Source organism: Mizuhopecten yessoensis, unplaced genomic scaffold (genome assembly GCF_002113885.1).
Source record: "Mizuhopecten yessoensis strain PY_sf001 unplaced genomic scaffold, ASM211388v2 scaffold7507, whole genome shotgun sequence".
NCBI lineage: Eukaryota > Metazoa > Mollusca > Bivalvia > Pectinida > Pectinidae > Mizuhopecten > Mizuhopecten yessoensis.
The window spans coordinates 174,853-187,473 of NW_018407082.1; the positions used below are offsets into that span (position 1 = coordinate 174,853).

A 12,621-nucleotide genomic window follows, 5' to 3' on the forward strand; every position below is an offset into this window, starting at 1 on the left:
CCCCCCCCCCTCCCCCCGTTTTAATGCTGCTGCTAAGGTGTAGTTGGTCGTTTTAATGCCAACTATGTACTTATTTACTAGAATCTGTGATGCCTGTACTGGGTTCTTTGTCAAAAACTGGAGTCCAAAATGAGCACTTGTCATAACATCACATTCGTCGTATTATACTTTATAGTTGCAGTCCGCCAATGTTTATTGCTTATAAATTATGCTAAATTATTTTAGTTCTGTATGTTTGTAACTAGAATATGAGATTCCGTGACACAACGATATGTTTGTTGAGCTGGACCTTGTCTCATGATCATCATCCGATATTTTCTAAAATGGACACAGATCAGAATTACCTCGACAGATCGTGACTTTGCATGTTGGGAGGGCTCTCTGCATACCATTTCCGTAAAATGATTTTGTTTTTAGGACGTTGAATAACAAATAATGAATTAAACCCCATTCTACTCATCAATATTCATAGATAGGTTTTTTTCTGATTTTTTTTTTTTTCAATTTAAAATAATGACCTCTAACCAATAAACAATCTATTATTGGAGCACACGTATTTGAACAATACGTATGGTGGTAACGTACGTTGCAAATGGTCGGGTGGGGGTGGTAAGGGGTGGAGGGTGGGGTTGGTGGTTTGGGTTAAGCCCGTAAGGTATGCGAAATATTTTGATTTGCGGTAGTCCTGTCAATTTGTTGATAATGTTGATGATGAAAGATTAAATTATGTTCCACGTTTCTATGGCACATTGGAGGTTATAGCAGATAAAGTGTTTAAAAGAATACATAAATGTGTAATAATAATGGTTCTGACGTTTGTCTCTCTAAAGTCACCGGAAGACTGAGGCCCCCTGGTCCTACTTGATTTTGGGGGCTTTGGGTTTATACATTTAAACGTTCTGTTACATGTAAGACCTTAGTTCAGTTAATAACACATCCTCATGTCAGTCAAGTGTACGTGTGTGCCTCTTTGCAATAGCACAGAACTGACGCCGACTTTAGAGTACTTCCTCTCTGAAATACAATGTCGAAGACACCCGGTCTGGTATTCCAAGCGATAACATATACATTGTATACTGAAAAAGGGTTAACCGGTTGTTACAATTACCGTGTATATGAACGTTTAGCAAGGTTTACCACCTGTCATGTTTAAGGACTTTGGTATGTCCCGCCCTGGGGAACAGAACCCATCGCATTGCCACTCATGGTCGAAATTTAAATCGGATCCAGAAGGGATGTCTCTAATATCAACGGAGCCCCCTTTTTATTAGTATTGCTCACTCTGAAACATACTCAACCCCTCATGATCTGCATTAGTTTGTTTGACGACCCTTTGCGACTCTTCGTTCGTTGGCAGCTGTCACTGAAGCCCCTAGACCCTCATAATATGGCGGGATTAATAACCTCGAAACCCCTTTTGACTAGCCACAAATCGTGAATAAAATAATGCTCGATGATTTTTGTTGATAATGCATAGGGATTATGTCGCCATTTGCGTCCTCTTCTGCTAAAATAGACTTAGTGGGACCAACATGGGGTAATGACATAACGATCCTTCATCAGGCGCTGTGTGATAAGTGGTACGGCGCATTCGATTCTGTAGAATTCGGACGGCGCATTCTATCCTTACCATTTATATTAAACAGACCTTTCCTTGGATCGATAAAGGAATTTAGCAATTAATAAAGATATAGTAAATCTTTAATTAGTAGTCGATTAAATAAACATGATTCTTGCAACTTAATAATCTTTGACAATCACCATCAAAGTGGGCCGCATAATCAATGCCAGGTCGTAAGTCATTGGGACGACAGGATAATCACTGTCGGGGATCTAATCAGCCGTTCGGGCTAGTAAAAACAACGCACTACCTTCATAAACCGAGCCTGGAAGGAGTGGTGAATATCGTCCACACAACCCGAGCTCGGGCCATGTGGTGAGCGTTGAATATTGATGACACAACCCTAGCACGAGCACAAGAAGTTATCGCTATCTGACGGATTAGACAAGTCATCTAGTTTATGTATTGCATAAAACAAACACAAACATCGAGTTTTGAATCCACATTATCTAGATATGCTGTATTGTTGTAATTTCTTTGTTTTGTTTTACCATGATTTTGAGTAAGAGGTGGCGAAAAAGTGTATAATATTATGTAGGTACTGTATTTTAGATATGCAATTTTTTCTTCCTGGTTTTGAATTTGGTGTTGGAGGTTTTGAATTTGTTGTTGGAGCCTCGGGAGTACCAATGCCTTTATCCTTATTATAGACCCTTGGGTATAGAATATCCATACCCTACATAACTACAATATGGACTTGATTAATACTTAACTATTTTGTCCTTTATTTCTCGTTGGATTTAGATTGAGCGCATATCCGCAGCATATCTATTTCGCGATCGACCGTTCACTGCGATGACAATCCCTCAATTTTGGCTTTGATGTTGAAAGTTCGCTCAGGTGAGGAGGCAATGGGGATGTTATCCCCTGCTTAACAACTGGTTCATCCGTTGCCAGTATAATTTGAGATAATTTGACCGGGTGGAATGCAGTGCTGGTTGCCTTCGACATGGTATTTCAGTGAGATAGCACTATAAAGTCGGCATCAGATCCGCGCTATCACAAGGAGGCAAGTATACCGACATCCCCTTCCTCCAGCACACATACACGTATACACGCATACACATACACAACACACATGGAGACACGTCCTTGTGTGACCTTAGCTGTTGATAGGCCGTTAAGCCCTTAACAACCAACCAACCCTACACCGTAACAGTATCTCTCGCCGAAACCACAGTTATCCAGAGATTTTTAGCACATAGTTTCAAGGGAAACCCATTTAATGTGTAACTGATTCATTAGTCTACGGAATGACAATGTCTTATTTATGTGTGCTTTTCCACAGATTTCGTAACATAAAAAGCGCTTGTTTCCGGACACTTTTAATCCCAGAAGACAGCATTAACGTCTGCAGATAGTAACTGATTTGTAGTCATCTGTCTTCGACAAATCGCAATAAGTGTTAACGTTTTGCATGCCCTTGGGACCGTCCCCGGGCAACCAATCCCGACCCTTGGAGTTCTGTCTAGGGACGTCGGGAGATGGGTTAATGGGGACTGGCTCGTCTAAGGGCGTGAATTGCAAGTTCTTTCTGGACATTTATTCTTGTTGTATGTTTGTAATTGTCAGACCTTTCTGTTCCAGACTTCTTTGTTACCAAACACCCTCAGTTTGTATATGTCTACTTGTACTTTTCCCTTCCTCACTGATAGAACGCTGCGCCATGTGTGTAAGGATTATACTTTTTGTTCCGTGAACCTATACATATACAGTATGTACTATTTTATCTTAGCTATTGTTGGGTCTATGTCGAATAGTTTTCACGGATCTGTTGATTTTCACGGATCCGTTGTGTCGAATAATTTCCACGGATCTGCAGTAGTTACTTTACACGATAAAGTGGACGAGATGTCTCAATATTGTATGTCTGTGTACATGTGTGCATGTCTTTGTACATTGTACAAGTGATGTATTTAGATTGTATGTATTGATCGTTACTTTACACTTCAGTAGACGAGATGTCTCAATATTAACTATAACATTGTGCAAAATTTCAGTGGACGAAATGTCTTAATGTCGTATGTTTGATCGTTACTACACACGTCGTTGGACGAGTTGTCTTTATATTGTTATTCTACATACATGAGTACACGAAATTTCTCTATGTTGTACGTAAAGATGGCTACTATACACTTCAGTTGACGAGATGTCTCTTTTTTGGATATTGTGGTCGTTACTGTATACCTTTGTGGACGAAATGTCTCTAAATCCTGTATGTCTCTAAGCCGAATGTTGTTAGTGGACGATATGTATCGGTGTTGAATGTGTTGATCGTTACTGCAGACTTAAGTGGGCGAGATGTCTCTATGTTGTATGAGAGATAATCAATGTACTAAACATTACAGTGGGCTACAGTTCTCTATGTTGGTCGTCAATAAACGAAATGTCCCTTTAATGTACGAGTGTATGTGTTGGCTTACTACAAAAGGACGAGATGTCTCTATGTCTTACATTTATTGATCGTTCCCATCCACTTTATTGGACGAGATTATCTCAAAACTGTGTCAACATCAGAGTGGGCGAAATGTCTCTGGGTAGTCGTCGTGGACTTTTATAGACGGTTCCTTCATTTAAGTCATCGTAAATTTACGAAGAAAGCGTGTCATGGTTGTATGCGATCCATTTTTAAAAGATATATTTCTTCACCAGATTACGTGTATGTATCAACCAGTATGACACAAATCAGATGAAGTGTCTGGTACTCAAACTTAACTGAAAAACGGGATTGGTTTGGTCTGTTTGCGTTTTACGTCCTATTAACAGCTATGGTCATTTAAGGTAATAGGATTGTGTCACCATTTCTCAGTAGAATTTCTTCAAATTTTGTAGTTATATTGCTTTAAAATAAAGAAAAGTTTCTGNAGTTATCGTTCTTGAAAAACTTCACAGTAGTGAAATAGGTAGCCGGTTTCCTGAAGTACAGAAAAAAGTGACACATGTGACTCATTGATAAAAAAAACCCTGAATTAATGCCTGGATTGCTTTGAAATACTTTAATATTGAGAGAACACACTGTTTTGTCAATAATAAACATACAATATTCATCAGTTTAATATTAAACATTAGAATTTGCGGAAATTGTGAAACTGTTTCCCTACATTGGATTTTCAACAAGGGATGTACTTCCTGTTTCCGTTTATCAATACACTCCAATGACCTTAAGGACGGTTAAGGTGGTAGAGGAAAGCCGGAGTTCCCGGTGAAAAAACGCCGACCAACGGCCAGAACCTGGCGACTGTCCCACGTAGGTCTCGAACCCGCGACCCAGTGGAGGAGGGCTAGTGTTGGCAGAATATCAGACGTCTTCACCACTTCGCCACCGCGGGCACTGAAAAACGGGAAAAAAGAAATTAAGAAGTAATTGAGACTAGTAATTTCAACTTATTCCAAACATTACGATTTGCCTGTCATTTCAAGCCGTTCCTCGTCAGCAAAGGAAAATCGAACATTCTTGTAATAGCATGGAAGATTTATTGAAAATTGTTGCTAAAGTACATGATCACGAATAGATATAACGAAATCTACAGATGTGTATTCATATGCCGTCAGACAATCCATGGTAACGTTGTAAGATCTGAGAGGGAATCCATGCATTTGTGTGGAATCAATATGGCTATATTTCTCTGGTCTGCCTCACCTGAAAGTCTATTGGGCGTCGTTAAGCCTTTACAGACAAATTGTTTAATGGCGGACATTCTCTTTTACTGCCGATTCACGCCCGATACTGACGGCACCAGTCTTTGATATGTAACGCTTAATATGTCACGTTAGATGAACCAGGTTATGTCTGCGGACAAAGGTCTATTTGGGTATAACATGTTTTTAACACTTTTTGGTTCGTTCTCTTCCGTTGAATGCCGCATACATGTGCAGTGTGTATGTATGATATATGCCCGATAAATGTTACTACAGTTAAGTACTTTGTAATTAGGGATATATCATGTACTAGGTACAGTAATGTGTTACTAAGGATATAAATCGTATTACTAGGTTCATGTATAGTGCAACCTCGATATAATACCCCTCGTTTCATTTGCCATCTCGTTTATCGCCAATATATTTCAAAATCCCATTTTCTTGTTTTATTATTAATTCCTTTATAGATTTTCCTCAATGTATTGCCAAACCCCTTTATAATGCCAAATATCTCTGGACAAATGGTGGCTTTATGATGAAGTTTTACTGTACATAATTCGTTTTACTAGCATTGTACAGTATGAATATGAGTACACTATGATATGATGCCGTTATGAACACAAAACAACCTGCAAGGGATTAAACACTGTGTCACAAGGGGCATATGTGTTACTACGGATACCTCCTATGTTACTAGGAATATACATTGTACAATGTTCCTTAGGGACATATCACTAGGAACATATAATGTTACTAGGGAAAGAAACCATGTTATTAAGGACACGCATCGTTCTTCTTTTGTTACGGATCATACACTGCATGTATAAATATCTTGTTACTTGGTAGACATAGCGTGTTACTACGTAAATATACCCAGGTAGAACATGTGCTTTCATGGAAACAGATCATCCGACTAGGAACATGCACTGTGTTCCTGAGAACACATGATACTACGGACAATATATATGTTACTAGAAACTAGTGTTAGTAATAATGTTACTAGACATATACCATGTTACTTTGAATACGAACCATGTTACTTAAACTTTTCGATACTATACACATTCCATGTTACTGTAAGTGAACATGTTATCCTGTCACATGTTCTACGCATACAATGGCAATCCTACATGTATTAGGAACGTAAACTCGTATTTGTATTATTCAAGCAACACTGTATACTTCTACACGTTGTATTACCAAACCAATCACCATTTACACAACTTAAATTCACAAAACTAGTTTTGTTTTCCCCTTCTTATGGAGATTTTATAAACTGGCTTGTTCAATATAGGTGATGTACACCGCTTACAACAATCGATGAGTACGTGTTAGCAATCCGGAAGCATCGCCTTTCGGGACTGCGCATAAAATTGATGCCTAGTAATAGCTCGTCTCGCATAAACAATAAAAAGTTCGTTGTCTAAATCATCAGGAGATACATTCCCTACCCTTCATTAAGCTGTGCATCACTTTTTTTCCGATGTGTTTGATAGCACGAACAGTACCAGAGACAGGTGGGGACGATAATAGGCCATGACGTATCTTCATTGTCGTGAACGGGTGTGGTGATCAGGCGAAAAAGTAGGTGTGTCGCCTATTTTATAACAACGTTTTTGAAAGCATGTGGAGTCCATTGCTACCTTCCTTTTGTAGGCAATTTGATAGAAAATTCCTCGACCTGCTTAAAACCCTCATTATACTGAAGTCTAGAAGCAGCGATTCTCACTCTGTGTTCCATCTTGTCCCGGGTGCTTGTTAGTAATTGAGTCTCTACCACATATCACAGTGAAACCTGTCAAAACCGACCAGAACGGGGCATTGGCTCTGCTTGGATAAGATAAGCTTCGGATAACAGTGGTTTTATTTACTTTTAAAAGTATTCCTTTGGACGTTCCCTTCATCATAGGTGTCTATTTCTTCGTATTACAGAGGCTTTTAAACTTCACAGTAGAAAGTTTGCAGTCATCGAACGCCTCTTGTATAAGGGCTTAGTCGATGACGCGTATTAGTTTAAGTGTTTTATAATAATAAGGCATTAATGACTCTTAGATATTGATGTAAAACACTTTCTGCATGTATAACTATCCCATCCACTGTCTATATCGTCCTTGTAGTGTTACACAGTAAACGGCGTTCGTAATACCGGAACTTATATAAATGTAATTTTATGCAGACAGTAAACGGCGCTCGTAATACCGGAACTTATATAAATGTACTTGCATGCAGACAGTAAACGGCGCTCGTAATACCGGAACTTATATAAATGTGCATGCATGCAGACAGTAAAAGACGTTTTTAATACCAGAAATAATGTAAATGTACTTGCATACGTATAGTAAACGGCGTTCGTACTACCGGAAGTTATTTGAATGTACATGCATGAAGACAGTAAAAGACGTTCGTACTACAGGAAGCTTCATATAGGTTTATAGACAGTGAAAGTCGAAAGTCTTACTGACAATTATATATAGGCATGTAGACTTTAAACGTGAGTAGTCCTACCGGAAGTGATGTGAAGACATGCTGGAAAAGGACGTCGTCCTTTTACCGGAAGTCATAAATAGGCATGCTGACAATGGGCGCTGTTCGTCCTACCGGAAGTTAAAATATAGGAGTATAGGCACTGAGCGTTGATCATCCTTCCGGAGGTAACATAGAGGCAGACGACAAAAGTAATTAATCTTACCAAAAATTCATATAAGTGTAGGCAATGAACGTCGGTTGTTCTTAACGTCGATGGGGGTAAGTGCGAATTGTCATTTGAGGTCCACGTGGCTGATGTTGATAATCCGATCTTCACTTTAGTGTTCAACCTCACTGACATTTACGTCTATTTGTTGTTTGTACCTGTAGTAATGGAGCACTATATATCAAGTGAGATTACCTTGATATAGCCACAACTGACATTCATTCTCACTGAAAAAAAATGTGTGTGACTCACTAATAGAAGAATCACAATCTAAAAGATAAGAAAAAAAATGTTTTTTTTTTTTTTTACTATTTTCACTGCAGTGCGTTCGTGAGAAAGTCTTTTCTTAATTCAATTTATCCTGATCAAATAGACGCAATGACAGTTGTAACTGATATAAGTATTTGTTTGAATAGTGACGAGTAGTGACTGACGAGCCCCATAGAGTATAGTAGACATACCGCCATTGGGACACTATATTATTTGAACTACGAGGGGTGGTAAACTGTTGAATATCATTTATATGTAAATATCATTCATACAGCGTATACATAGCGTGCCGAACTATGGGAATTTAAAGTCTCACGTTTCAACAGTCGGCTGTGAACGGTATGACTTCATACCTGTGTTTATTTCTCACACACAGGTAAAACACAAGTAACAGACACACGTGAAGGATACAAAATGGACATTTTAGTGGTCATCCTCGGAATCCTGGCTGCAGTGGACACCGCAAACACACAAGGTAAGACACGGTTTTTATACCTATCTAACTCCTATCTGACTTAAATGCTTACATGTTACGCCTCAGTGGAGGCCATCTTGAAGTAAACCTAGTCTCTCTTGTCCGTTTAAGTGTGTTTGTTACGTACAGAATGTAGAATGTCTCTCACCTTTTGTATTTTCTATATTTTGTAATCCCTCGTGTATATAATTCGGTCGATGAAGGGAGGAGAGCGGAGGGAGTGAGGTGGAGCAGTGTGTGTGTGTGTGTGTGTGTGTGTATGGGGGGATGTAAATTGGCTAAATGTGCGACAATAACTGTATAATTCCTTCACTTACATTGATTGAACGGGGTTAGCTTTTCATTTTAATGACAGACTACTTTCAAATGTTATGATAACAGAACAACCGTATACTACACGGTCAAACGTAAACATTTGTAGAAGGCCATTTGTAGAGTTTGGACAGTCTATAAATGTTGACGTTGGGGATCTTCGTCTGCTATGGTCTTTCCTCGACACCGTTATGACCAGTAGATATATACTACATGTATTCGCGGGGTTGGTGAAGGTGGTGATGGTGTTGACAGTTCTGTCATCTCCAAATACTTAATCGTCTAATATAATTGGGACTATATCCAACACATGAATGTTGCACGTTTACTGTATCGCCTCTATAATAACTGATTGTAACGTTTACTCCTTCCCCCAGGACACCCTCAAACCTCTGTTAAAACCGACCACCCCTTCCCCCTAAACACCCACCTGCAATTCACCCGCGTTCACACATGCATTCTCAATCACATTTCAGCAGCAGAGTGGTAAACGATGTCCCATATTTTTGTCATATTTTTCATATTATCATTGTGTAATTAATATTACCATCTTTTTAATTAATTTTCCAAGTTTTTACTATTTCTAAAGCCTATACATGTACATTCCCTCCAATACATACTTGTCAACTTTTTAAAATGTCTATTGGGGGAGATTATGCATGCTCAATCTATGGGGGAGATTATGCATGCTCAAAATTAAAACATAAATAAAATATGTGTATATACCCAATAGAGACAAAATAACCCTTAAAATGACACATTTTGATTTTTTCTTTTAAATGAAATCATTAGATACTTCCCAGGTATAAAATGCTTAATTTAAGAATCAAAAATCGAGCGTATGCCTCCTAAATAGGGAGGAGGGTTGGCAAGTATGCCAATACTTTACATTTCCCGATATATACCTGTACCTTTGTCATTCTCGGTTTATATACGTATATAGCATTCCATATTGTCGTTCGCCAATTACGTAACGCTGTCTTACACAAAACACTTACACAAGCTTTGTCATATCTGCTTGTTAACTAGATCAGTAGACCGCAACCTTGAATACCTCGAAATGCCATTATGTGATGTAAATTCTCCCTGTATACACTGTACAGATATGTTCAAGGACAATGGGTGTCTGGTATACTTGAAGAAGTTATAAATATTTAAAAGTCGTTAAACCATTTTTTCTGAATTTGATCAAAACGAACATCCTTGAAAGCTAACTTGAGTCCTGGGAAGATTTTTCCCCGTTCGTAATATTGGTAAGGGAAGAATATATAGGGTAATCTAGTACATACGGTATACGTGAAGGCTTTCGATCATTGACATGCGCTATAGAAGGAATGTTAAAGGAGGCAACAACAATAAGTAGGTCATTATGTACGTATCTCATTTAACATCTAGGTTTGTGTGTATGATCTTCTTGGGAAAAGAAGTGGATCCAGAAATTGAAAAGGAAGGGAAAGGGAGGAGGGGTTCCGTATTGTCTTCTGATTTCCTTGTGCTATTTCAAGGTAAGGGGTTGAGGTGTGTGGGGCTGGGGTGGGGGCTTATAGGGGGTGGTTTTGGGTTAGGGACCCCATGGCATCCTCAAAAATCAGCACCCGGGGTGAAAATATTGTCACTGTCCTTTTAATCCTGTCACAGTGGTTTCATTATCCTTGCAAACATTACGCGTATTCGTTGAGATATAGGGGTAAATCTAGGTCCGTCTTACATAGACTGTGGTCTTGAATAAACACATTCAGTGTCATGATCACTCTTACACATGTATTAAAACCAGCTTATTTTACAGACACATACTAAATGTAAATAAGCGTGAAGTGAACCCTACAATTTTATCTGCGTGGTAGGTGACATTTTTAAAGGGACGTGCTTGTCAATAACCACCCTCTGGAATATCATCTCCACTCAGGCATTTCACTAACATATATAGCTGTCTGTCACTTCATCAATGGCAGAGACTCTTTGTACTGTACATGTTCAAATATGAGGAACACGTTGTGTACTGTATTTACCGTAAATATTGTAGTAAACCAACCACCATGGGCACCTATATATATACGAACCTGTTCCTAGTAAGCGACATACAGTAGTGGCTATTACATTTCCCCGTGTCTATAAACGGTATTTTTCTATCTGTATATCAGAACAACAACACTGATCAAGCTTAATTATTTTCACATACATAAGCGACATACATTATTTGGACTTATTTGTAATATATATAAGCGGACATACTGTTTGCTTACATGTAGAGAATGTTATATGCATATATGTATGTACCTATAAGCCTAAGGGCTTTTGGCTAATAACGAACTCAATAGAGAACTCAATTGTTTATGTTGTAAGCGATATATATTCATGAGTAAATGCAGAAGCGAAATTTATTGAGTTCAAGTACATTCATTGGTTGTTAGCATGTGTGTTTCTTTGTAAAAGCGTCATCCATTGGTTGACCGTAAATGTGTTAATACGTAAGCGACATTCGCACATGTGAACGCCTTTTATGTTCATAAGCGACAGCCAAAGATGATCATGAGCTTGTAATCATTTGTGCACCATATGGTGCATTACATAATGAAGTTGCTTACATGTCAAATTGACTTCATTTGATAAACTTAGTAATGGGACTCCAACTTATTTGCACATGGTTACATGCTTGTTTTTTGCATATATGAGCGATATAAATAGAATGAGCTTATTTACATATGTATAAAAGACATCATCGAACACAAATATAACAGAAATCAATTTTGAAACACTGTTTAACCGAATCAGAGATCTATATTATAGTGTTTTGGTTCTCTTGCGTAACACAATAAAAATCCAGCTACATTAATTAACGATTTTGAATATACAACGTAAAGTAACATACGAGACAGCATTGTACAGATAAACGTAAGTTAGGCTTCGGTGACACCAGCAGTAATAGACATAGTTAAGTGAAATTTCACGTGCTGAAAGACATACCGATCCACAGAAAAGTCGACGATATTTTAGACATATCGGCCGGGGTCGATCTCTGTCTGCGGTGATAAATGTCTGCTGATTGTCGAACGATAAAGTTCAAGCTCAGTTACAGAGATGTTAAACGATCATTTATCTCCCCTACTAAGTCTACAGTGATGTGTCATACCGCGGGGACTAGATCGACTCCGGAGTCACAATAGTCGTAGGTCATTGTTATTGTAATGTTTCAGATTTGTTGTTTTGTTATTGCCTCGTGTCGTTGCATAAACGTTCAGTGACAATTAATAAAAAAAAAAAAATCATAATTCATGTTTTCTTTATAAGTTGATAACACTTCAGGGCGCAGGGGACGAATATACATGTATACATATTTTTCCCTTCCGTATTATTTACAATCACGACCCACCAGATATATCCAGGCACGTAAGCTGATGTTTACAATGATTCTAACCATATATGGACAACTTATCAGGTATGGTAAACGTCTTGATTAGTACATTTTCCTTATATGGTCATACCAATTAACCGAACGCAGATTGAAACAATAACCGGAGATTACATCACAATTACAAATTGCCGCCTTGTTTCTATGGAAGTGTTCTTCCTTCTGTCTCGTGTGACACGCACACTTCTGAAACAACAGACGGG

At 38.4% G+C, this 12,621-nt stretch overlaps 1 protein-coding gene across 5 annotated transcripts in view; it reads left to right on the forward strand.

Moving 5' to 3' along the window:
* The window catches only part of LOC110453790 (protocadherin-15-like), a 103,825-nt gene that overhangs the window by 57,928 nt on the left and 33,276 nt on the right, over positions 1-12,621 (forward strand). For 2 of the 5 annotated variants that reach the window (XM_021502945.1, XM_021502946.1), the window contains one exon: positions 8,599-8,697. In XM_021502945.1, the coding sequence (XP_021358620.1) occupies positions 8,637-8,697 (61 nt within the window). In that variant the 5' untranslated portion in view covers positions 8,599-8,636. Of the gene's footprint in view, positions 1-6,807; positions 6,845-7,908; positions 8,006-8,365; positions 8,478-8,598; positions 8,698-12,621 lie in introns of those variants that run through there. The other 3 variants (XM_021502949.1, XM_021502948.1, XM_021502947.1) reach the window with 3 other exon arrangements.